Source organism: Tympanuchus pallidicinctus, unplaced genomic scaffold (genome assembly GCF_026119805.1).
Source record: "Tympanuchus pallidicinctus isolate F22 unplaced genomic scaffold, pur_lepc_1.0 scaffold12, whole genome shotgun sequence".
Taxonomy (NCBI): domain Eukaryota; kingdom Metazoa; phylum Chordata; class Aves; order Galliformes; family Phasianidae; genus Tympanuchus; species Tympanuchus pallidicinctus.
The window spans coordinates 3,186,848-3,212,961 of record NW_026294637.1 but is presented as its reverse complement, the minus strand read 5'-3'; the positions used below and the strand labels follow the sequence as shown (position 1 = coordinate 3,212,961).

At 40.2% G+C, this 26,114-nt stretch overlaps 1 protein-coding gene across 7 annotated transcripts in view; it reads right to left on the bottom strand.

The window, feature by feature from the left end:
- ADAMTS17 (ADAM metallopeptidase with thrombospondin type 1 motif 17) overlaps nucleotides 1-26,114 on the bottom strand; it is a 166,766-nt gene that overhangs the window by 48,453 nt on the left and 92,199 nt on the right. For 6 of the 7 annotated variants that reach the window (XM_052672570.1, XM_052672566.1, XM_052672568.1 and 3 more), the window contains 7 exons: nucleotides 22,655-22,756; nucleotides 20,877-21,022; nucleotides 17,716-17,882; nucleotides 17,216-17,343; nucleotides 8,191-8,311; nucleotides 5,806-5,880; nucleotides 274-354 (listed from right to left, as the gene is read on the bottom strand). In XM_052672570.1, coding sequence (XP_052528530.1) covers nucleotides 274-354; nucleotides 5,806-5,880; nucleotides 8,191-8,311; nucleotides 17,216-17,343; nucleotides 17,716-17,882; nucleotides 20,877-21,022; nucleotides 22,655-22,756 — 820 coding nt within the window. The remainder of the gene's footprint in view (nucleotides 1-273; nucleotides 355-5,805; nucleotides 5,881-8,190; nucleotides 8,312-17,215; nucleotides 17,344-17,715; nucleotides 17,883-20,876; nucleotides 21,023-22,654; nucleotides 22,757-26,114) is intronic. The other variant, XM_052672567.1, reaches the window with a different exon arrangement.

The window sequence follows — 26,114 nt, the reverse complement described above, 5'->3', positions numbered from 1 at the left end:
TCTACCATAGTGCCAAGTGCTGCACAAAAATCCTTCAGCCTGTATAAACGCATCTTCTGGTCCTTCAGGCTGCGCAGGGTCTGGGCAGTGTCATGTTTTATCACATCAAGCGAATATCATGAATTCAAGAAAAGACTGAATCAAGAACGAAGTCAACACAGCCATTCAGAGAAAACAACAAACCTGTTATCTTAAAAGTAATTTAAGAGAAAGGTCATTTTATCAGAGAACAAAGCTGAGTTTGAACCAAAACTTTTTCTTTTGTCTTTTTACCCAGAAAACTGTGAGCAGGTTTGTCCTCAACCACTCTGATCCGTCGGGCACCTGCAGGGATCACAGCTGCTTCGATGTAACCTACAGCAAGAAAAAGGCAGAAGGATGAGAACACCTCACAGACAGGCAGAAGCATCAATCATTCAGTATCTCACCATGAAAAAATCAACTCCTGCCCATGCTGGGGAATGGGTGGGGAACACTTCAAATGAGATTTGGCAGCCAAGTTTCACTGCTGTGGCTTGCATGGCTATGATTAATCATTTCGTCCTGAGAAGAGGGATAGAAATGCACGTGTGATGCTTAATTGCAACTTAAGGCTTGTGCTTGGGCCTAATTATGTTTGCACTCTCTGAATCACTCTGGCTCTCCTGCAGTACTGACAGGGATGCATGAAGACTGTTACAGAGCTGATGGAAACTGACACTGTCAGAAACAACACTCCACATCACAAACCAGATATTTTTAATGTGAAATGAAGTTTCTGATAGACACTCCTGTTGTCCCCTCTTAAAAACAACAGCAACAACAATAACAACAATAACAACAGGAAAAACCCTGCTCAAGGGATCAGTATCTGAGAGAACTCTGTTCCATAAAACATTTGGATGACGCTAAAATGAAACAGAAGGAATTAATGGGACAACTGGGGAAAAAGAAATTTGTTTTCACTTGCACTTTATGAAACTGTTCTGGAGATTATAGTGGTTAATGGGCTCCTTGTACTGGGCTGCTAAACGGAATTCTACAACTCAGTTTGTCAAGGAGTGACCACCTCTAAACGCTGCCAGCAGAAGCACATGCCAAATTAGACCATCTGACATGGTAGGGAAGTTTTTACAGAACCCCATCATATTTTTATGGAATTCTCTTGGCTTTCATCTTTCTGAAACTCTCGGCCTCTTCATGCTTCATTCAATAATCAGCAATATGATGTAATTACACTACTTTTCACTAACAGAATAACAGTAAAAATAATAAGGAGCTAGAAAGAAATGTAGCTTATTTTCACCCACCACAGAGTCATGTGGAGTTACGTACTTGTTCCATGGGGTGGAAGTGGTGACTTTAAACTAAAAAGCTGAGGAACATTAGACCCTGTTTCAATGGCCTGGGAGTCATGGAGAGATTTTCCACTGGCTTCACTGGACTCTGAATCAGATCCCTGTAAATGACACTAATCTCATCACAACCATGATTTGATTCCTTCTAATTGGCCACCCAGTTGACATTGCAGTGTATTACTTGGCACATCTTTTGGATTATTGCCCTCCTTTTTCTTTTAAATGTTAAGGAGCTTATTTTGCATGTCCTCTTATCTCCCCCCACCTCCCCCCCTGCCTTTTTTTTATCTTGGCTTTATAAAGGGCTGTATGAAGCTCTTCTGCCCTGCCTTTATGGAAATCAGGGCTGGCTAGAGTAATAGGTTGAAGAAGTGACTCCTCTAATAGCAGCGTTTGGGAAGCTATTTTAGGGACAAGTGCAGTCAGAAGGCCATGCTTCTCTTGGACTGATATGAGAAGCCTTAAAGAAGGATTCTGACAACCACATGCATCTCAGGATGAAGTCATTCCCTTGCCACAATGATATGGAGTGAGGTAGATGGGGATTTTAGATCTCAGACTGCAGATTTGTTTCTATCTCTCTGAACAAGCAGAATGTCCAGCCTCTTTGTTGTTCTACCAGTAAGGCCTTGGGTTTTGAGGGATCACTGGATGGACAGATGATTTGGGCTAGACTCAGCTGCTCTTTCCCTGATTGCTTTATGTGAATCACACATTATTTGACCCTTCAGTTCAGTCTTTTTTGCACTTTTTCCTCCTTACTTCTCTCTTACTCAGGATATCTCAGCAATAGTCAGCCCTGCAGGAAAAACAGTAAGAGGGACAGCAGAGCTGCAAACCATGTCTGGTCAGAGAGGTCAAAGCAGTGGCTTCCCATCTGTGAGTACAGAGTAGGCTTCACTGGGAACAATCTTAACTTCCAGGGTGAGCTCTTAAATGCAATACGGAAATCTGTTATAAAATCAAAGCAAACAGATGTTGAATTTTACTCTAGTTATTTCCAGGAGTTGTTTTTTCATCAGCTGAGATACCAAATTACAGTCAAAACAGAGTGTTCCAGAAATCAAACATCCCCAGTGCTCCCCATGCATCTGCATATAAACCCGATGGAGAATTACCACCAGACACGAGCACACAGCAAAGATGTGATTCATAACAGTGCATCACAGGAAAATAGGCCCTATGACACATCTGAACACCCTGTTAGGAAGCCAATTTGGAACATGCCCAAGTTTCAGGTAATGTAAAGTATCTACAAGGGTACTATTTACTTATATTTTAAATTGTTTTCCAGATATGAATGCCTTGAGCCGAATCTTGCAAAGACTAAAGGCAAAGTTACACAGAACACAGTGGAAAGCCTGCCACTGACTTCAGTGAACTCTGGGTCTGTTCACTGACCTGGCAAAGCCAGAAATGTCACTGCTTTAGAGGTGAGCAAGCTGTGGAGCCATGCTTGAAGCTCCATAGTGCCATAAATACATTCTCATTTCATCACTGTGTCATGAGAGAAACACCACAGGAGAAAGCTGACTTTTATGTTACTTTTTACAATGGTAAATAGTGGAATATAAGCTATTAATAGGGTATTAGTTCTGGAAACTGTTTACTTTGGTCTTACACCAGATTTTTCTCCTCATGTAATTCCTTATCCTGGCTGATGGCTTTGGAGGGCTGTATTCAACAGCTCCTGAATAAGAAGAAACATACTGTGTTAACTCACTGAGATCATGGAGCAGAAACCTGACTGCCGACTCTTTCTTTTCCTTTAGTGAAATCTGAACCAATTAGCAGCTGTATGAATCTGATGAGTTCTTACAGAGATGCAGCAGAATTCTTGGGCATGTACCAAAAGAAGAATCTTGATACTCTCAGTCATTGTAACTCAGTAACATTGTGAGTTAGGGGTCAAATCTGATTGCAAACATACCATACACCATCCATGCAAATTTGTCCCAGCTACAAGTTCAGATCACTTCCACTGTTCCAATCTGGACCTTAGAGCTATAGTGACACTGCTGGTCACATAATAATCCAGGTCTTTGAGACGACTGCACCGGAAAACAACTACATTGTTTTCCAGACACATTTTATTAAGCAAACTATCACTGCAGATTGCCAGAAAGATTATCAAGTGTTAGCTGTAAGACAAAGTCTCAAGAGTTGGCTTAGAATCAAGAAGATCTGTTAGGATAATTGTCTGCAATGCCAGAGTTTGCAAGGTTGGGCTTAAAGTTCTTTAAATGAGGAATTGGTTAAAGACTGATGAGATTTGGCAACTATCGGGCAATATTTCTAGTGATTTCACCCATAAATCAGCCTGTTAAGATGAAGCTTTGGAAGTACAACAGGAGAACTTCATTATTTGATAATTTATAGTGCTGTATGCAGTACACTCCACCTTGGGAACAGTTACTTTGGCACACACCAATCTTTCTGGACAATCTGCATTACATCAGTGTCTCAGGAATGTAAGACCGTGATTGAAGCAAATCCTAGGTACAAATTACATGGTGTAACTCGTATTAGGAGAGACACCAGAACAAAGAGGTGGCTTTGTCATCAAGGAGATTAATATGTGAACAGTGGCTACTGTATCTTCATTTAAATGCTGGAGAGATTTGCAAGAGGAAAGCAGTTCACACAGGGAAATCCATTGTTAGCCACTGTTATTATTCCCAGAATGAAGAAAAAGTTTAGTATGAACTTCAGAACATCACTGATCTACTGCAAAACTGGTTTCCCGTTGACATCTCACCAAAAGACAGACTTCTGAGGTGAAGGAGAAATTATCCCATGGCTGAAAGTACTGCTCTCTAGGCATCGTACCTTCATATCTTTTCCCTGTACACACATGACGACCACGTATGAGAAAGCCAACCGTTCTCTGCCCATTATCAAATATCATGAAAGTACTTAGAACAAAGATCTCAGGGAGGAAGCTAAGGAAATTGAATGCACTGTCTACCTGCTGGTCAAGGCCAGCAGAGCTCCCCCAGTATTTTAGGCATGAGTACCAGCTAGGCACTTTAGTTTCCATTGCCCTTCCCACCTTGCACATTTTACTGAATGGTAGTTTTTGCAGTGGTGTGCAGATACGTCCACTGGTAACCATATGTTCATTTTCTGAGCAGCTGTGATGATTCTCTCCTGCTATTATCTTGAGAGTAATTCCTTCATCAGCACCTGTCCACTTCCAGCCATGGGATAGCTTGTTTGGATGAAAATAATTTCATCGGGGAGCCATGGATAGATTTCAAAGCCTCCTACCATTACTTCAGCATTGGCTGCTAGAATTTAACTTGCATGTTCTGCTTAAACTCTTGTAAGACACCCCAGGGGTAACTGCTGGGGCGCTATTTTTCTCATCATTTCAATGTATATCCTATTGAAAAGAAAATAAATTCTTGCATTACATAAAGATACAAGCCAGCACTACAGCACCACTGTCCAAATTTCCTTTCTTTCCTTTAAATGTCTGCTGGAAAAATAAAGTACAAAATAAAAGGCCTGCTTTCTCATTATCGTAAAATAGAAATTGCTAGCAAAGATACACTAGTCATCTCTTCAATCAAATAATACAACTGGCAATGGTATCACCACATTATGCTTTGTAATTAAAAAGAAAACACCCAAATAACTAGAGTCATTCTTTAGGATCACAAGCAGAGTTGCAATCTTGATGTGTCTGAGAAAAAAATCAGCACAGAAACAGATGCAAGGGAAAACATCTCATTCTTAATGCAGATCTGCGAATGGCATGCACAGCCCTGGAGTCTGTGAGACAGATCAGCCACCCAACAAATACGAGCCAAAGAACTGACCTCTAGTTCCAGGTCCCTCGTACAGTGGCAGAGAGACAGAGATGAACATAATAAATCTGTCTGTATTATTATCTTATAGTTATCTCACAGAATTAGGTACAGGGAATGGTGCAAGACAGAAGTAAACTTCTGTCTAAAACAGTGCACTCAGCTGCCCTACTGAAGACAGCCAGGTGCACCATAGTGTACGTGACATTTAGCATTATAAATACTTTTGATCTCCTACCCAAGAAAGAATTGGAATCCATTTACAGTTGGATCACTCTGAAACACAGGCAGCAAGTTTTGTACTGCTGGACGTCCCTCCTGTGAGGTGCTTTGAATGTTCCACCATAATGTTCTACAGGGATAGCAAAATCTTATAAAATATGGGACAGTAAGGTAGTAAAAATAAATGAAAAATTGAGTCAGTATTTGTCATTTCATTAATGAAAAAAATCTCATACAGGCAGATTTTCTAAAAGGGAACAATCTGTGCCTGGTATTTTTAAAAAAACAAACCAACTGGTAAAAGGTCTTGAAGTTTATCCATGGCTTTTGATACCAATCTCCCCATTTAATTCAACCGAAAGAAGACAAAGGACCAACACCAAAGGATGTCACCAACACCCACTGACACTGCAAACAGCATTCAAGAATCTTACACGAGAAACACTTGGGAACAGACTTTGCCTTTGCCATCACACATGTGGAAACCTTCTTACAATGACTATTGGTTACTAAGAAACAGAAATGAGTTGGCATGGGTTTAGTTCAGTTAACAGGGCTTGATAACATAGTTTGTAATCACAGGAAGCACAGGGACCAACCCTACAGTCAGCGGCGTTTCACACGTACAGCTGCTGAGGATATGGCCTGAAGGTAGCAGCTGCAATTCACAAAACAGATACCACTCCAAAACAGTCAGTATATTGATACTGGAAGGTTATTCTCTTCCGAAATACTAAAGTAGCATACTTCACACAGTGTGTTGGCTTTCACTTGCACAGCAGCAAGCTTATGGGCATTTGTCACTGACCTGTGCTATCATTTGCAAATTTGAAACCTGAATTCACATTGTGTATCCTTGTTCGACCAAAAGATCATCAGATTTTTGTACATATTTGCTGAAGTGCTGATTTAAAGAAAAAAGATCATTTTTTTGTTCATGCGTGATGCCTCAGATCTAGCACCGCTCACTGCATGGGATTCACTAAGTTAATCTGAGGACCTCATTCTGCAAAACATTCATATACAAATATAAATTGATGGGAGTAACTTGCAATGCATAAAATACTTGCAGAGTTGGAGCTGGGAAATGTAAGTGAAAATCTATTTTCAGTGTTTAGCACAGAAGAAACCCCAAAGCAGGAAAATAATAACTGACTAATTCAAAAAGTGTAAATGGTTGTTTTCTTTTACAAAATAAAATGCAAAGATGATTCCCAATCTAGAAGACTTTTTATCACTTTGTGGATGGTTTTTAAAGCTCTTCCCACAAAACAATGTAATTTTTACAACTGAAATGAGAAAATTCTTCAATAATTTCTATCAAATGCAAATGCCTTGACAAAAGGTGAAAAAAGGTGAAAAATAACTTGGTCAAAAGAGTCAAAGGCAATAATGCAGAAAATCATTTAGCAGGTTGGCCTAGCAATGCAACAACACACACGTGCTCCAGAAAGACATGGCAGAGGTGGGAAATCCTCCTTGCCCCTCACAAATGAGGAAGAGGATACAGAGGAAAAGGTCAATGCTCAAAATCAGAGACTCAGAATTCAGTGCTGAGACCTTGATTCAGGGAAGCTACTAAGCACTTATGGTGCTTCAGTAATTAAACAGAATTAAAGTGCGTGCTTAAGTGAAATCTATTTCTGAGTGCTTTACAGTACTGTCCTGGAGTAGCACATTTTTAATGTATTTCTACATAGCAAAATGGCAATTCTGCATTTACTGAATGTGAAATCAGTTTTTCTGAACACTTCCTTCCTACTCAAGGAGCTTGCAAGTCCTGAGCCTGACTTTCTCTCCCTTTGCCTGATAAGGTTGAGTGATAACACATTTCTTAGAAGCGCAGAAGAGAAACTCTGGAACAAAGACTAATTCAGACACCAAGGTGTATATACATTAACGTTTAACAAGAGAGGGGAAAGTCTTCAGTCTGACCAGAAGCTCTTTTATCTTATAGTGGATGCTGTGGCTGGCAGGGTTTCAGTAATAATATTCAGAGGGGAAGTCTTTTTAATTTAGCTGAAATATACTGATTATGGAATAAATCATTGTAGCATACAAAGAGCATCATTCAGAGCTCCCAAAGAGCTCAAAGATGGTGCTGAAATCAGACTTTCCTCCACTGGAGAATATACTATGATTTTACCTGTTAATTAAAAATCAACAGCACCAATAGTATTCAAAATGAGAAACACAACTTCACTCTGAATTTCAGACAGAGGAAATGGCTGGTATCTATAAAACTGAATAAGAAGCAGACATTCAGTGACTACCATCACTGAACTGAGTGTTTGGTGTTCCAGCTAGATGTTCCAAATGAAAAATATTTTGGAAACTCCACAGCCCCATCATGTCTGATCCTGACAAGTTCTCAGCAATCCCAACTCACCATCTAACAAGAGGCTCAGCAAATCATAGAAGTGAATCTCTGATTATCTACCCTTGTATATTTAGTTTCTCATAAGCAGGACTAGGGACAAGCCAATATTCTCATTTTTGCATGTCTTTTTAGTGGTTCCTCACCACACGCTTTTACAGAACATTTTCTGGCAGCAAGCTGGTTGTAAATGAGAAAAATCAGAGAACCCAGGAGGGTTCGCCCCCTATGCACTGTCTGCAAGAGCAGGATGTCATGAACAATACTAAGTTTTTGTGTTCTCATACATAAAAGAAATCATGCAATTTTAGAGAACAGTCGCCCTCTTCTACCTTGCGTTAAATGCTATCCCAGAAGAAGAGCTATTACGGCCTCTCTTTAACTCTCCTCGATCACTTAAGAGAACCTCCACTCTACTGGAATGCTGCTGAGGGTTACTCACCCATCCCCTTCGTGTGGTTGAAGTCGCCTTTCACCACTTTACAGGTTTTGCCATCACCACTGCAGATTCCACAGCGATCCTCTTTGGCAGCTGAGCCAATGATTCCATCGCAGCCAATTTTCTGATGACAACAACCAGAGGTCCCCATTATTTTGCTTGCAAGGTTAAAGCATCTCTAAACATTGATGTCAACACTAAGATAGAACAGGAAGAGAATGCTGTGAATCAACCGAGCACTCATTTGGAACAGCGTTGAGTCGGCAATTTAGCAACCTCCTTCTCTAACACTAAGAGCATGTATTTTGATTCACAAGACACTACTAAAGAGACTTTCCACAAACACTAACTTTTAAAGATATCATCAGATATTTCACGCTAACCTACTCTAACTTGCTTGAAAAACATGAAAGATTACAATGATGCTTCATGTTTGTATAGCAATTTCTGAGGAACTAAAGACATCCCAGAGATGAGGACCACTACTTTGATACTTAGCTTAGAGAAAAACATGACTCACTTAAATGGCAGTTAACCCAAGTAACCAAAATCTTGGTGCTATCTTCACCTCACAAAACTTTAGAGTGCCATTATAAGTTCCAGGGTGCTCAAATCCAATTGTGCATCTGCACTACCTGAAAAAAGATCTCACCAATCATATAGGTCAAGGCACCTGCAATGCACAATCACTTCAGTGGAAGCAAGGCAGGTTTCTATATGGCCAGTAGGTACCACATGATTTTTCATGCAATTATTAATCTTCCCAGATGCTTGTACTGTCTGTACTGAGCTTTGAAATTCCTTTGTTAAAAAAAAAAAAAAAAAAAAAAAAAGATTTCACCTAAAACTTCATTTTGTGTGGTATTTTCATACTTTCCTATTTCTACCAAAACAATTACCAACAAAAATCTCTGAAGCGGCCGTGCTCCACAGACAGGTATTACCTGCACAGTCACAGCACTCTCCCTGGGGCCACAAAGATTGCCACAGTAAGCTTATTTACTCACAAACCATTAAAAGGTTGTGATGGTAACTACTGCACATTTGTAGATCTAGAAGGCAATAAGATTAAATTACAGACATCATATTAACATCATGATTGGTCTGTGTGAATTGTGTTTCTGTCCACATAAGTCTCAAAATTATCAGTAATTCACTCAATACATGAACTTTTACTGACATGAGTTCTAATTATGCAAGTTATTAGCAGAGATTCTACTATAAGGTGAAAATTCATTCTTTGTAGACAAACAGTTCCTTGACAAATGAGTTAGCAGAATTGTCATTGTTGTCATTAACAACCCTCATTTGAACAAGGCTGCCATGTCTCTCCCTTCCTTATCTTCTTATAATAAAGCCAGTTGGAGACAGATCTCAGGGAGTAACCACAGCATAACCAACATTCTGAAAAACAGGGTAAGTGGAGAAAAGCTATGAGAACTCCAGGTGGTTGTTTTTTTTTTTTTTCTGCCTGCACGTAAGCAATGTGATCTGGACCCGAACTAAAACATTCTCCATATTTTAGAAGTCATGGGCCACTGCCTAAGTCCAGATGTATTTTGGGGATGAAAGATGGCCAGCATTCAGACACAATCTGACGCACTGTTTGTCAACACAAATCATTACAGACAGATAAAAGCTCAGAAAGGATCATTATTCTTAAATACATAAACATATACAAGCTCATTAAGTAGAACAGTAGAACACATAAGTTGTTGGACAAGGAGTACAGAAAACCTTGTGTAAGTGGGCATTAAGTCAAGTTGAAGATGATGACTGAGCAGTTCCAGTTCTTAGGGCAGTTCTTCACACCCATGTCCAACAAATAATTGTGGGATACTGAATATGGTTCTGCCCCAAAACAGAAGGATGTCCCAGCTGTTCTCCTTCCAGGAAAACAACTATGATTTATTAATGGGCTTGCTGAAAGGCAGCTGGAAATACATGCCTGACTGCCACCCTGCTGAGATACTGGAAAGGCTGTGTTTAATTTAAGGCTCTTGTGCTATCTTTTATTGTACTGCATTGTTATTAGCACTATGTGAGCACACAAATGAATAAAAGGAATATAATGAGTGTTGAACCACACTTATTCCCCGTTCTACATGAGGAGTCTATAGGACTATAATGGAGGCATGCAGAGAACAGGGAGTCAGCAACCACATGCTTTGCATTTATGCTGCAACTTCCCGGTTAACATAAACTACTGCAAGCCTCTGAAAGAGCAAGACCCTTTATTTTGACACTGGGGTTCAAGATAAGCCATTTCTTCCCGCATAAGTCACTGACACACTTGGGGAGATCCTCTCTGAGGACAGGGAGAGCACAGAATCCACACTTCCTGGGAGGGAAGTATCTGACAGCGGTCCTTGGTTATTTTACTTGAGAGAGACCTGCAGCCTCTGTCTGGGTGAGAAAGTTGCTGACACTCCACCACTAGGAGCCAAAGGCTAAATCCTGAGCCCCACCAGATCTGGGGGAGGCAAGTTACACTGCTCAAAACTCAAGTGTTCATAGTGCAGAAACCATGCCTTGAATCCTAAGTAGTTCATGCTAGATCTTTATCACCTCTAACTGCTTGCTGTTCAGTCCAGCGTACTCAACAAGGTAAGGTGACTTTTTTTTTTTTTTAAATAAGAAGCAGAAGAGCAGAAAGGGGAAACTTTACGCCCCGAGGGAAAACAGACCTTGCAAATAGCGTCTTGTGTGCTTTCAGACCCAAGAGTTATCCTGCAGGTTAGCAAATCAAATCCATGAGCAAGTACGCCCAGTACTGGTTGGATACTTCCAGTTTCAGCAGTCTTCAATAGACTGCTAAGAAGAGAAGCATTTCTCTTTTTCTACCAAGATGATCCATTCAGGAATGAGCATGGTACTTGGAGCTCTACTATATTCAAAAGGAAGAATAAAAAATGAAAAGCTAGCCTGGTATAGCCACCATTTGCTACTAGGAGTTTCTGTGGGTACGCACCACTGCCAGCCATGCCCTTGGGCTCACAGAACTTTCTGTACTGTCCAACATGGACTTGGACAGTGTCATTCTTAACTTCAGCAAAGCTGAAGGTGCTGGCATCACCCAAGAGTTCCAGTTCCTGCCTGTGCTAGCTGCTGAAAGTGCCGTAGCACTGCTAAAATCAGCATTAGACAAAGAGGAAGCAGATTTTAAACCAAAGCCAACCCCTTGCCCATATTAAAATATTAAGTGCCGGCAGGAAATTTCAAGATAGATTTTTTGGGCTTCAACTTCTCAGCACTGACAGTGATAACTGTATCCACAGATTTCTTAAGGATTTTCAACCCAGGCAGTCTCCTACTCTGACATCGTGTTTTGTGACTATTGACTGACCTTTAAATTGGCAGGTAATTGCATGTTCACCGAGCCAAAAGCCTGAAATTCATTCTCTCTGAGATGATGCCTCAGTCCACCCTTCCTTCTCTCCCTTCCCCTTCTTATTTTTGTAATTAGACATCTGAAAATACTGCTTGTTGGGTGGTATTTCCAGCTTCAGTCATTGCTGGCTCCAGCATAGGAAAACTCCTCCTCTAGAACGCACATCATCTGGGCTCTTCTGTGTGAACTCTTTTCTGTACTGCTTGGATATTTTAATGATATTTTTATTTGTATTGTGAATGGCTGTGCAAAAACTCAATTGATACAGCCTGTGTGAATATGTTTTGCTACATAAACACAATTATTTTTGTTATATATACCCACCCTCTGTAAGAAAAGACATTGTAGGCTCACAAAACTGTAATGCTTCCCATATGCTGAACTAGCTAGCTGTCTCAATGGATCAAATATAAATATTGATGCAACATGTGCCATTTTACAAATTAATCATGCACAGAGCATGGTCGTTATGACAGATTCATCTGCACTGCCAACTTTTTGTCCAGAGTATCCAGTGTCCATTGATACCTCAAGGGATGGACTACATGAAACAGGAATGTACATATCTGAGCAACTGATTCAGATTTCAGGGTAAGAGAATTTTTATTTCTTCGTTTTAAACAAGATTTGTAGAGAATTATGGGTATCTGTCAGGATTTGTACAAGAGAGTTAGCGCAGAACCCAGTAAAGCAGTTCATCTCTAAATTACTTCTCTTTCTGTACCACAACAAATTTTGTGTTACAGACTGGAGTCAACACAAAAGTTAGTTTTGAAAATATTGTCCTGGATTTTATCTGTATCAGAGCAGTGCTTCTAGAACAGGAGATATGCACTACTTACTTTATGCTGTTATCTTATCCACATTAGGCACACAATGATGCCCATTGAGTTTGTGCTTAGATCTCTTAGCAGTTCATGATAATGCCACACAAAGTTATTCCCAATAACTACCTTTCCACATACAAAGCTTGAAGGCTTATATGTCAATAATCCCTCTGTTTTGGCATCAAAGCAGACTACATGAGTGAGCATGAAAGTAATACAAAGCGATTTCCTGCTCAGAGACTTTTCCCATCCCTGGAACTATTTTGCTTCTGGTTTTTGGCCATTTTCTGTAGCAATCCTTTTCTGATCCTTCTACATCAGGTTCATCTGAATGGACGCTTCAAACCTGAATCTACCTCCCCTCTGCCCTGGTTTGTACAAATATCAACAGGCTGCAAATACCAGAGGATTTTACATCAACTACTCATTCTGTAAAAGCGCTGTCTATCATGTCAGTTCTGGATGAGAAAATAATATACATTTAGCAGTGTATGATATATACAGCCTCCTTTCTGTTCAATTCTTGACTGCTAGAGCTACAAGAACAAAGTCAAGTCTCCAAGGTATTTAACAATGAACTGGCTATTATACGGTCTGCTGAGATAACATAGAAGAAAAAGAGTGGGAAAACAGCATGGTTTTTCATATTCCATTGTAAAGTACACGAAAAATTAGCAAAATAGAAGATAGCATTTTGTTGCTGTGCCCTACTCACCAAACCCTCAGCAGTCTTTCTACGATTACACTGGTATAGAAATAGGAACTGAGAAAAAAGCAATTATACAGTAGGGATCTATAGCTCAAATAATCCCTTCCTAGACTTTGTGAGCAATACCAAATGATTTATCGAAGTACAGCACAGAGCCAAGCTATATGAAGACAAGCTACTTAGTCTGGAACATCTTGTACCACAGTTTATAATGCAGGAATATGAATAATACATGGAAAATCATCAGATGAGGCGGCAAAGCCAGAACTGTATGCATCAATCAAATGCAAAACATGGGTACTAAATGTGTTGGAAAAGCATTTGCCAACAATAGGTCCAGCAGACAACTGCAATTTATCCTCTGCCACTTGTGGCCCTCTCCTGACACTCTGTCCACCCAGTCTGCAAAGACTATTCTTGAAAACGTATCCATTTTCAAATTTATGCTTGTCTTTCAGACTGTATTACAGTCACTTTTGGAAGACAGTCATTCTATAGCATTTTTACTGTGCCAGAACAGCCTAATGTGTAGCTTGTCAACATGAAACGGACTGTAGATTCACTAAAAAGCTAAAAGTAGCCATGACATAGCAAAACATTAATGAGAAAACTCAAGAGAGTCAAAACATCTTCACCTTTTATGTTATTAAATCACAAAGACTGCCTTTGATCTCTAGCCAGGTTCTGCTGTACAAGACCTCAGATTACATCCTGAAGCACAATCTGCAGTCTCCACTGGAAAGTTCTTATGCTATCATGAGTCTTTGAATAATCCTTTGAAAACAGTCAGCACAAAGTCATGTGCATCACAACAGTCAGCTGAGCAGCTTGTCTTCTCTCCACAACACTTTCTAGCGGCATCTAACACCTTTTTTTAGCTCTACTTTAGCCAGCAGCTTGCTTCTAACGTGAGCAGCATAACAGAATGAAGAACTGTAAGAGGTCAGAGAGCACAAAGTTTCCATGAATGCTGTCTCATGAAATGTGCACTGAATAGCCTGGAGGAAAAAAAACAAAAACCCCAGGAAATCTTCTCTCTGAAAGCCACTTGGAGAAAAATAGGAGAAGATAAAAGCAATCTGGGGTGCAGTTTGGACTGCATTACCTTATCTTCACCAATGCTGTAATGTCCATACTAGAGAAAGAAAACCATGAAAGAACATAAAAGAGAGACTACAGAGTTCTCAACCTGTTACAGATCTCTCATCTCTTAAAAACTGCAGGAGAAAATAAATTCTCCTTACTAGAAGACAGTGTGCATTTCAGACAGGAAAGATCCAATACCAATATGAACACTGCACTTTGTACCAGAAGATAGTACAAATAAATGCATTTACTTTTTCTCAGCAGTATCTCTTCTAATAGCATAACTTTATAAGGCTATCCTCAATTTTTCACACCAACTCCTGAAGCTCTTAGCAGCTTTTGTCTTGTCCTCATGCTGGGACACTTCTACAACTATCATGAACAAAATGCTCATCCTGAAAGGCAACTCTAATAAACAAAGACGGGATAAAACTGAATAAGGACCTCAGATTTATCTCAAAGACAAAGAGCAAAATTATAGAAAAATAGAGGTGACTTAGGGATTTCTGTGCTAAATTTAGGGCTGACTTTGCTCTGTTCTATTGCCTCTCTGAATGACCACAGGATTAATCAGGTTTACTCAATCCAGCTGCCTTCAGGTGTAAGTGGTAAATATTGCTGCTTACCGTGATTTTGCTTCAGTGTGGCTTACACAAAAAAATTTAATTCACACTGTTTGGACTGGAGCTCAGCTCATGGCTTTAAAATGAAGCTGTAAGAAGTTCATAACATACAGTGAAAGAAAGACTCTCCACCCTTTAATGTGCAACTCCAGTTCAAAGATCCTGTTCCTGTTTCCCGTCTCAAAACCCCACTCTCCTAAAAGAATAGATGAACATAGCAAAGACAAACTGAATTCCTTTTTCCATCAACAATGCATGTAGGAGCAAACACTGCTAAAGGGAAGAGAGCTGTTGCATTGCCAGGCCATTCTGTGATTCTGTGATTCACAAGCAATGGATACTGCTAACATGCCTGTACTCTGGCAATGTATCATTCCTGCCTTTGAGAGCCCCTAACAGCACAGATTACACAAGAAAATAAATAACAGCAATACCACCCTCTGATTTCAGCACTTATTCTGTACTCCAGACCTCCCGCCATGCTTGTTGCAAGGCTTTGTCTACACTGGGGAAAAAAACAAGAGTAATTAAATGAATATGATGATTAAATCCATTTAATAGACAGCTAGTTTGACAAGCATCTATAGCAAATGAGGTACATAGTCACACATGGTGATTCTCAGCACTAGACTGCATATAAGGCAGAAGATTATTATAAATGACTTCACAAGACTTTCAAAACTACTCGGCTTGAATTGATCATTTTGCATTTTCTCCCAGCCAGATGCAAATGGACTGAATGTTCTGCAGCTGTCATCACCTCTCTGAACAGTTAAAGGCAGTTGCCCCCAAGTTAAGAGCACAATTTGCTTTCCATGATGTACCTCCAAAGCTCCGGGCTCATGAAGGTTTTCATTTGGAAGGGAGCTGGCTACTGCTGTTCACTGGAAGAAGAAAATGTACATTGCCATAATGTCTGATTTACCATTTGTGGCTGATCTGAACATTTGGAGCAGTAAATCTGGCCAGCAGTAAATCTGGCCAGCCCAGCATAATGGTCAATGGCACACAGCTGGAGGTGCACAGCTGCCCTTACTATAAAAGATTATTAATGGATTTTCAGGGTTTTTTTTAAGATACAGCTGAAAACAGGGAAAAATTAAGTAACTTGGGATGCACCATGAACCTGGCTCTGTGCAAGGCATTTTTTATTAAAGAGCATTTAAATAATCAAGTCTATGCTGGCTTCCCCACAACTTGCTGTTGTTCAGATTCTTCATCTGAATAAATTATAAAGGCTGAATTAAACATGCACCTTCAGCATGTTGGCAGGAAAAAGGGGGAAGTGTCTATTTCAGCAGTGCAAAACTCAATCCAGACAAAGCCTTTTCACTTACCTCGTCACGTTGCTATTAGTAAGACTGCATTGTGTCCCCAAGGCCTCTCTCATACCTGTGTTAATATTATGCTCATCTACAGCCTACTAGCAATAAAACAGCTAGTATTCTTAATCATTGCTCACAGAAATCAAGACATTTGGACAGAGCCCTCTTCATTTCCACTCCCAACAGAGATAAAAGGAGATTAGCATCCTCAGGGTTTGGCCAATCCATGCAGGTAGTAACATTTCATAGAGGACAGCAGAAGGAGGTCTATCCTATCATCTTTTAGGTTTGCTCTCTCTGTGACCTGAGCATGAGACAACACAGACGAGAGGCAAAAGAAAACTGGTCATGCTCTAGACTGCTGGATCTTGTAAACCTAATTCTGTCTATTGCTTGGGGCTTTATAACTGAGTTTGTAAGAGGAAGGGAACTTTTTTCTTACTGCAGAGGAAAAAGGCCTTTCAAACATTTTTGGTCAGAAAATCACCCTGGCACTATCTAGTAATAAAATGAAAAATCACATGGATAAAGGATGCACAGGTGAAGCCCCAGGTTTATGCAGCTCCAAGAGCCAAAAAGCAAGTAATGTCAAAAAGCTTCCTCAGTATTTCTACGCAGGCCCCAGAGAGAGATGAAAAGCATCATAATGCTGTTAACACAACACTTACAACAGGATAGTAATGATTTATACTCCAATTTTCAGCATCGACATTTTTTCAGCAATTCCTCTAATAGCAGAAATGGAGCAGTTAAGCAAGCCAGATTTCCACTCCCATCCTCTTCTCTCACAGAAGCCCCTTCCCACCCAAGCTATTTGATGAATACACATGAGCAAATATGATCACTGAACGTTCCCAGCTGTTCAGTAATATTTTCATACCACGGGCATTTATCACAGTGCTCCATAAAAGACAGAGCTACAGAGCACTTGCAATGGGTATTAGAAAACAGGGTCACCCTCTCACCTCACAGAGGGCTGCCCAGGCACCCACACAGACATCTGCTCTTTTAGGACATATATAGCTACTCCAGATTATATTAAAAACAAAATGAGAAAGCTACTCCACCTGGCACTTGCCATGTACACAGAGGTCAGTCTCATAAGGCCCACATGGAGTGCCATCGAGGACTCTATCTGTCACCAGCACAGGGGAATCCTTCCCCAGTGGAGAGCAGAAAAGCTCACATGGTTTATCTGGAAAAAAAGAAATACATGTGTCTTGATGAGCAGCACAGACAAGTGTGTGAGGCAACAGCAACTAAGCAAAGGAATGCAGTCTCTACATGAATCTCTACATGAATATTTGCCTGCTCATACTGGGAATCTAGGAAGTTCAGGTACCTTCTCTTCCACGCTGTATAAAGGACTGACAGCTTCTGTTAAGAAAGCTTGAGGAACCGCATGGCAGCAACAAGTAATTGTAATTCATCTTTCAGATGCAGCTAAGGGGAACATTCTACAGCTTTCTTACAGAAAATTGGGGGTATTGCAGATGAAATCAAGATAGGTTAATAAGCTGCAGTGGAAGGACAGCAAGAAAACGCAGAGGAAGCTGAAAAAACTTACCATCAACGACCACAGCTGTCAGGAGGCTTTTTTTCTTATTGGTGTATCTGTCATGGGCCTGGCACTGCTGGTCTCTGAAGCTCGGCACACCTTTGGGGCAGGGCAAGTTCTCACACACGGTGTGTTCCACGCTGGCTCCACGGCAGTTCTTCCCACCTGGCCCTGGCCTATTGCACACAAGAAAAAACAAGGTCAACAGGAATAGCAAAACTACATGCAGGCATATCTTTATTTAAGTTTTTCTGTGCAAGCCAACTAGTAAAATAGCATAATAAATAAAATAGCATAATAAATAAAATAATCCTTCCCTTCTGACATTTCTTCCTGGAGTGCAAATCTTGCTCTGCATGGCTCTAAGAGCAAATATTCAAACTGCATGGTGGATATATAATTGGTTTATCAGAAGAGATACTCTGGAGTGCTTCAGAAGCATGTTCTTTTGTAGTGTCCATACACAGACCAGTAAGTAGGTGGCTGACTGCACATGGCACTCTTCGGATTGGAGGTAATTTAACCACTAAGTAGCCTTCTTAAAAGATACGGAGCGTTCAATTTTTCGTATCCTGGCCATGAATCTCAAACACCTTTAACAAGAGATACAGCAAATGTCTCTGCAGCACATCCTCTAAGGTTCTTTTTTCAGCAATGTGAAAAGAAAATATTACAGAAAAAGCTACAAATTGTAGCTAAAGTATGGTTTTCAAAAACAAACCTGTGCAGTAGACAGTCTCCATCCTTGAAAACCATGCCACTTTCCATATCTCTTTTTAAGCATGCAGGAAAGGTGACTAATCCAGCATCAGGATTAAGCATCTGCAATTTTTTATTTTTTATAATATATTTATGATTCCCCAGAGAAGGAAAACTAAAACTCTTGACAAATGCCTGTATTTTGCTTCTTTACAAACAAAACAAAAAGAAACCAAATCAACCAAAAAACCCCAAAAAACTCAACAAGAAAAAGCCACCCTAAGTGATCACCATTTTTTGTAGCTATTGCTGATACTCTCCTGAATTCTATCTATAACATATCTATCTTCTAGTTGTAATCAGAATAGATGGATTTATCCATCTATAAGGTCATGTCCTTGCTTTTTTTAAACAGATGCTATGAAAAGCAAATCCAGCCAAATTCCAGTTGTTAGCAATGGAGAGATTCATTCCAAAGGCTTCTTCTCCCCTCCCTCCCAGAAGAGCAATGAACATCAGGTTGTATCACACTGCTAGTCAGAAACCAGGGCCCTGACTGAATAGCATTTACTTGTGTCATTAGTCCCAGTAAGAGCTGTCCTGTCCATTTACACAGTGGCAGCACAGCCCCAAGTCCTCACAGTATGGGCTGCAGCAATGGCTGGGACTACCAACAAACAGTCTAATTCAAGGCCATCCTGATACATGCCTGAAACACTGACTCAGATTTCCTGGTAGAAAACTTCACGGCCATCATCCACCATTCCACCATGTTTCTGCCAAGAAATCTACCCACTAATGAACTGAAGAGATCATTTATAAAGCCCCGAGTCCTCCACATGACAAGAGAGGATGGGAGAAGGGATGGGGATCTCATTATCCTGTTCTGTTTAAGCCTGTGTTTTTTTCTTCAGTCCCACTGTATGAAAATAGTCCAAAGCCTGGACAAGCACACAAGGCAGTACAGCTCAAAAGACTGCATGTGCAAACTGGCTAATGACACACTGCTTTACAATCATTTGGAGGCAATGCATGCAAGTACTGACAGAAATTACAGAGAGGAAAAACCAAATCAAACAGTGAAGCAACTGGTTTAAAAATACTGATAGTCCCACAGGCTCAGAAGTCAGCTGGCAGGAGTACAGATTCCAGCAAAGAAAAAAATTTGAAGACCAAATACATATAAAATAAAAGATAAATCCCTCAGCCAATACTTTTGGACAGTGAATAAACCAGCTGCAGAAGAAGTGGGCTGATGCCAGGAATATGAAGCAAAAGAAGATCACGTGTGTATCCCCAGCCAAGAATGTATATGAGCAAGAGAATTTTAAAATCAATGTGCAATCTTGGAGGGAGCATTTCCTGTAATTTAAGGAACGATGATGAATGGATTTAGGTTTGGTCAGCGCTGTGGTTAAAGAGACTTTTTGTAGCTGACAGCAAAGAAATCAGCTAAGTCCCTTGTTCAGGAAAACAAGCTGGTAAAAATCAAGTCTGGACATTACAGACATGCAGTTGTAGTTCTGCTTTACTAAAGGAGAGAAATAAACAAAAACATCCCCTTTAATATGAATATATCCCAGCAGAAGCCAGTGGATGTCTATCCATCATCTGGGCATATCTTCAAAGTGACTGCTGCTATCCAGAATCTCAGCCTCTATTTAAAAAGTAAAGTTTCCTGTGCTTTTTCAGTGAAGAAAATCTTAAAATATAAATAAATCTGGAGATGCATAACTTGGAAGGTTGCTCTTATTCATCTCAGAAAAGATAATGCATCTGAACGGAGGTGTTACATTTAAACAGCCACTGTGGTAACCTGTTCAGGCCTCTTGTAAAGGACTTCAGGTATGCTTCAATTAACCAGAGAGATGAAGGACTGCACGAGAGATTACATCACCTCCATTTCTTCTTGAAAAAGTCTGAAAAGGTCAACTCCAAGTACCCACTGTACTATGGGTGCAGAATACTCTCCTTTTCATATGTAATACATCCTGATGTATAGAATATCTCTCAGGGTACTTGATCAACACTGCTACATGACACTATGACCACTGTCAGCCACTCTTTTGCTTCCTGGAGGCAGAGGTAAAGCCAGCACTGCCTGCAAAACTGATCTCTAAGACATATTGGCTCAGTTTGCTCTGTAGATCCAGATTACCCTGTCTCATTCACTGCAGTGCTGAAGAGAAAACACAGTATCTTTTCTCTGCCAAACTACAGGTCTTGAATTCAGTTGCATCTGCATCTGAACCATTGCATTGGGCCACTTCCAATGGTAACCCCTCAAGCCATTTCCACACAGCGTGCTTTGCTCCAGGTAGTTGCTCTTGGATTCTGATTCAGTCTTTGCTGCTGGTGAACATCAAGTTTCTTGCATCTCCCCCACAGCTCTGCTGCTCATTTCTTTACTGTATTTTTGCAGCAAGGTTTGCCTAGGTGCTACATGCAAGAAGAAATCAGTGAAGACTTACGGGGGATTGTCGCATTTCCTCTGTCTGAATCGCACTCCTGTGCCACATGTCCGGCTGCACATGCTCCACTGACTCCACATGCTCCAGTCTCCATCAACATGTTCAGGGATGGGAGTTTTACTGACACACTCCCCAGCTCGGCACCACTGAAATGCAATTGCGTTAGCAGAGTCTGGAAAGGAGCCCTGGATCTTGCAAACAATCCTGTACTGGTGGACTTTAAAAGGATGTCTCAGAGATTATATGCCCATGTTTAAATCTGTGGAGATTCCAGGCTTCTGTGTGATGGATGAAGAAAAATATAGAAGTTTAAGTGTCACCCTCCATCAATCCCTACAGGAATTTCTGTCATTAAGAAAACATAATCATAGAAATTGGCCCCTTGCTTCATAACGCACGTAATTATCTAAATGCAAAGACTTCAAACCATGCTTTTCATGGAAACCAAATCCAAGAAATTATATCCCAAAGCAATGTCTTCAGCAGCAGTATTCCCTGTATGTGCAAAATCATCCAGTATTTTGACCCTAACTTGGCTAAAGCCCCAACCAACCTTCGATTCTAATAAGCTACGCTGGCTCCTAGCCAAGTAGCAAACTTGGCCCATTCTCCTCCTCTGTCCAGGATATGATATAGTAAGCATTGCAAAGAGGTATTATGAAAGATTCGCTGAGACTCCTGTAGTTAGAAAAACATGTATTTAAAAACTTCTTGTCTCAATTTCCTTGTTATGCTTTCCAAAGCACAGCTTTTCTTGTCATTGTTTATCTTTCATTTGGAAGCATAGGACTCTAATCTTTCTTTTTAGCAACAATGTTTTAAAGTTTAGTCTTTCTTACCTCTCAAGCCACACAGCATACATTAAATCCAAAACTAGTAAGTAAGGGGGTTGGCATTTACCAAAGCCGTCAAGTTTCTTTGTGGCTTAATGAGTTATCAGCCACAGTGGGAGAATGAACCACACACCACCCAGCACATCCCATCCTAGAGGTTAAACATCTTCACTCAAGTATACTTCTGTTAGCACAGCTGGGAGGTAGCAGCTCAGTTTCAGAAACTCCCACTCTTACAGCACTGAAGCTAGCTACCAAAGCAGTGAATTCCACTGCAGGGAGATCTAATAACCTCTGAGTTTATTTTGTGCTTCTTGTAACTGTTTTCTCCATTGACCTGGACTCTGGAAAGTCCACACACACCTTATTCATCTAAGTAGATACATACAGTAAAGCAAATATTACTGAAAAAATAACTAAACATCAATGAATTTAATCTCAACATGTTTTGAGCTACTTTTAGTAACTAAAAAGTTTTTAAATAGCCTCTTGTTCCCCATCTGCCTCCACTCCCAGAATGCCAGTCTAAATGCTCCCCACACTTCCTATCTCAATTACAGCCAAGAACACTACCTTACCTTAGCTTGCACTGAAAAAAAACCCTCACTCTTGAAACACCACCTGCAGCAATGAATAACCTGTGAAGAGTGGTCCACTACCTAATGAGACTCACAGGTACTCAGTCTGTGCACTTAAACAGTGTGGCATGGAGTTTTCCTATAGTGTTTGTGTATCACCTTGACCACAAGCTGTGGTCTCCAGAGGCTACTGGAATACACTTAGTAAAATCAGTAAGATCTGACCCAATCCAGCTGTTAATTGAGCAATTTTTGTTACAGAATTAGTACAAAATGTGGATTCATGATAAATACTGAATCTTGGAAACATGACTCCGCTGACAATGCTGGAAAAAACAAACTCATTGCTGCTGAGTATTTTGATTACCTTGTCTGCGCCACACTCAGTGCCATCCAGAGGGGGATCCAACTTTGTTTTACAGGATGTATCTCCTTCCACCAAGCACCAGAGCCCAGCACACATCAAATGCTGTAATCGTAAAGCAATGAGGTGCAGTTATTCTGGATGTCAGTTATCATTATGAGATACACTGCAAAGCTCAGGCAGTCTCTCTCATTCTCCCATGTGAATCCAGAGGCATCTAGTTGGTTTGGGAGCCATTATTTTTAAGGACTGATTGTCATTAAGTATTTGAGCTGGGAATATAAAAGAGATTGATGGACATCATCATCAGGAACAAAACCCATCCTAAATAAGAAGTCCATTATTTAAAAAGAGTTCTTTTTCACTAAAATTAATCTGGTTCATTAAATAGGAATCCTATTTGGGAGGACAAAAGTTGAGTGCTTTGGAATCACTTCAGAAATTTGGGTGTCTGAGCCGCTTAATCACTTGCATGTTTTTCTTCTAAAGGTACTCACAGAACTAAGCACGGTAAAAGTCAGTAACCCTGCTGATCCTGGTGGCATGGCCTTTGAGAGAAAAAGAACTGAAGAAGTTTTAAGAAAGAGGAGTGGGTTTCACAGTGTGCCACGCAGTGGAGAAGCTTGGTGATAAACTATAAAAATGCAGACAGGCTGGGAGAAAGAGAAGGTTTGGGAGTGAGCAGGAGCTGCCAGAGTCCAAAATGCTAGAGAAGGTGAATAGTCAGATGTTAGGGCAAGAGCAGCATGAGGTATCACACATCTCACTATCAGACTTTAAACATGTTTTGGGTGTCATTTCTCAGCACTGCTGCTCAGCAAACGTGTGTTAGAGGGATATTAATGGTGACCACACTTGTGTGATCTGTCAGATCAATGATATTTTCAGAATCTGAGTAAAAGAAGCAGAAAAAAGGGCTTTTACATCGTTAATTTTTTCCACAGCATCCACCATGCTTTGCATTCCTTGAAAGTAGATGAATTCAATACAGTGCTACAGATCTGAGGACCAAAAAAAGAAAAAGAAGAGTTACATTTCTTTCCACTATTGTTCACGTTTCAGTGTAATGGTAAAAAGATGAGAAGCCTGACTCTAGTGCCAGCTGGTCTTGTCAAGATTTATTGCACCTCATTAAATAGTTGAGTCAACATGCTCAGACTTTTTGGTTCTCTCACAATATGATGTTTAAGACTGTGGGTGCATGCATGTTTTGTGTACACACACGCTGTGTCTCTGTGAAATAGAGCTGTATGGCAGAGGGTGTGGACGAGGTAAATCCCAACAGTAGCGAAGATGCAGAACATACTGAAACAAAATGAGTTATCCCAGCAGTATCTGCATCCCGTTTTGCTTCTACATTTCTCTGTGGAAAGAAGCTTTTGCACGACTTAAACCAAAAGAACATTCACAAATATTTCAGAAGCAGACCACAAGCTGTGAACTAGAAGCAGACAGCACAATTTAGCAACATCTGTACCAAACACAACACAGAAAGCTATCATCAAGCACACAAACAACAGCAAATACACAAGGGAAACATAAAACAGTGAATTTTCCAGACATTTTTCCTAAGCTAGTAGTGCGTATGAGAAAATATCAGCTGTCGTTTTGACTAAATGATTGTGACTAATCAGTGGTTTGCCCACAGCTCTTGAGCACCCATTAGCAGAGAGGACTCCACATGCTGTTGTACAGACAGGTACACAGAGGCAGAAGAATTGACAAGCCACAGATATCAGAACAAACTGAGAAACCGATTTTTCCACACTGCAACTCCCAGGTTCTCAAAACCCCTCCTTCTCTGGAGAGCACTAAAATCAAAAGTACGTCTATTAACTGTCAAGTCTTACAGAAAGAATAGTGATCTAGGCAATAAATCCTTTAAACTGTAAAAGCATTTTCCCAAAATGTCAAACTTACAGCTCTGAGAGGATGTTTGTTTTCCTAGAGGTAAAACCACAACAGCCCTGCATGTTTTAATTCACAGGGATCAAAAAGCAATGAGTTATTCTTTATATTAAGACTTCATACATGAATAATTGAAAAAGAATTCTAAAACAGAGATGTTAAAAGCATGACACAGACCTAAGAGCAAAGCATCATAGGATGTTCTAGATACAGAAGCAGAATGTGCTAGTTGTAGCTACAACTACAATTCAAAGCAATCTATGAATATGATGGACCACTGAATTCCAGAAGCTGCATGTAAATGAGGATTAAAGTCTCCTGTTTGAAGTTAAAATAAAAATAATAAAATTAAAAAAAAAGGGGGGGGGAGGGGAAGAGAAAGAGGGGTGATGGAAAGAAAGTCATAAAACAAAGCAGTTTTTTTATACAGTTTTGGTTGCCAAACAGAATTCCTCCATAGTCCACAAGAATGTGGAAGGTGATACACTCAGCTAACAGGCCCAGCTATGAGCCATGGCCTGGGGGAAGCATTGGGCACAGCTAACTTCAAACAGGTGAGTCCGCATCAGCCGAACCACAGCACCCAAACCAGCCTGTAAACACAGCTGGTGCAAATACTCACATGTGTATGTGCCTATGTGCATATCTGTATATACACATGTATATACATGAACACATTCACACACGAACAATAAATAAAAGAAAAAATCTCTTTTACCATTACCTGCTGTTCTGAAAATACCCATTTTTGGGGTATGGAGAACATAGGATTTTTATAGTATCTCTGTATTTGATTCTGAATACTAAATGCAAAGCATATTTCAGGAAGCAGTTATAGAAAAATCTGGTAACTGCACTTCAGCTCTGTGTTCTAGTGCCATACCACTACAAAGCTGAAATACTCATTAGTGCAGTCCCCTGTATTTCATACAGCTTTCGGATACCTCAGCAAAGATTAAGCCATCAGCTTTGGTACTGTATATTCCCAAGATGTTTTATCATGTTAATAGCTCATTTCAAAAGAGATCATATATCCTCCTCAGCTGCAGTATAAACCCAAACAGAAATCCTCATTAAACAGTCCTCTAGTTAACCAGTTGCAATGACTGATTTTTTAAAATAATTAAATAGTCAGCTTTGTGGGGAAATATCAAAGCAAGAAATGGCACGACTTAAAAGAATGCTGCTTGTAAATCAGTGTCAGTTCAGAGCTTACACTGCTCTACAGATATACACTGCTTCTACAGATATAGAAGCTATCAAAAGATCTCTGTTACTGCTAATTGTGTCAGCAATCAGGTTTAAGAAAGATCTCTGCCTGCGAAGCTCTCCTTACAGCATCCACAAAGTGCCTGTGAGGATTTTCCAGTGATAGATATTTTTCTCTGGAAAAATATTGATGAAACTGTCTGTGTGGAAAGGTCATCCTTGGATCAGCCCCCAGCCTGACGTATTTCCAGGAGGGGAAAAAAAAAATAAAAAATGAGATGGTTGTTGAAATGTAATACTTCAATAAAAATGCAGATTTCCTTTTTTAAAATTGCAATACTTCTTC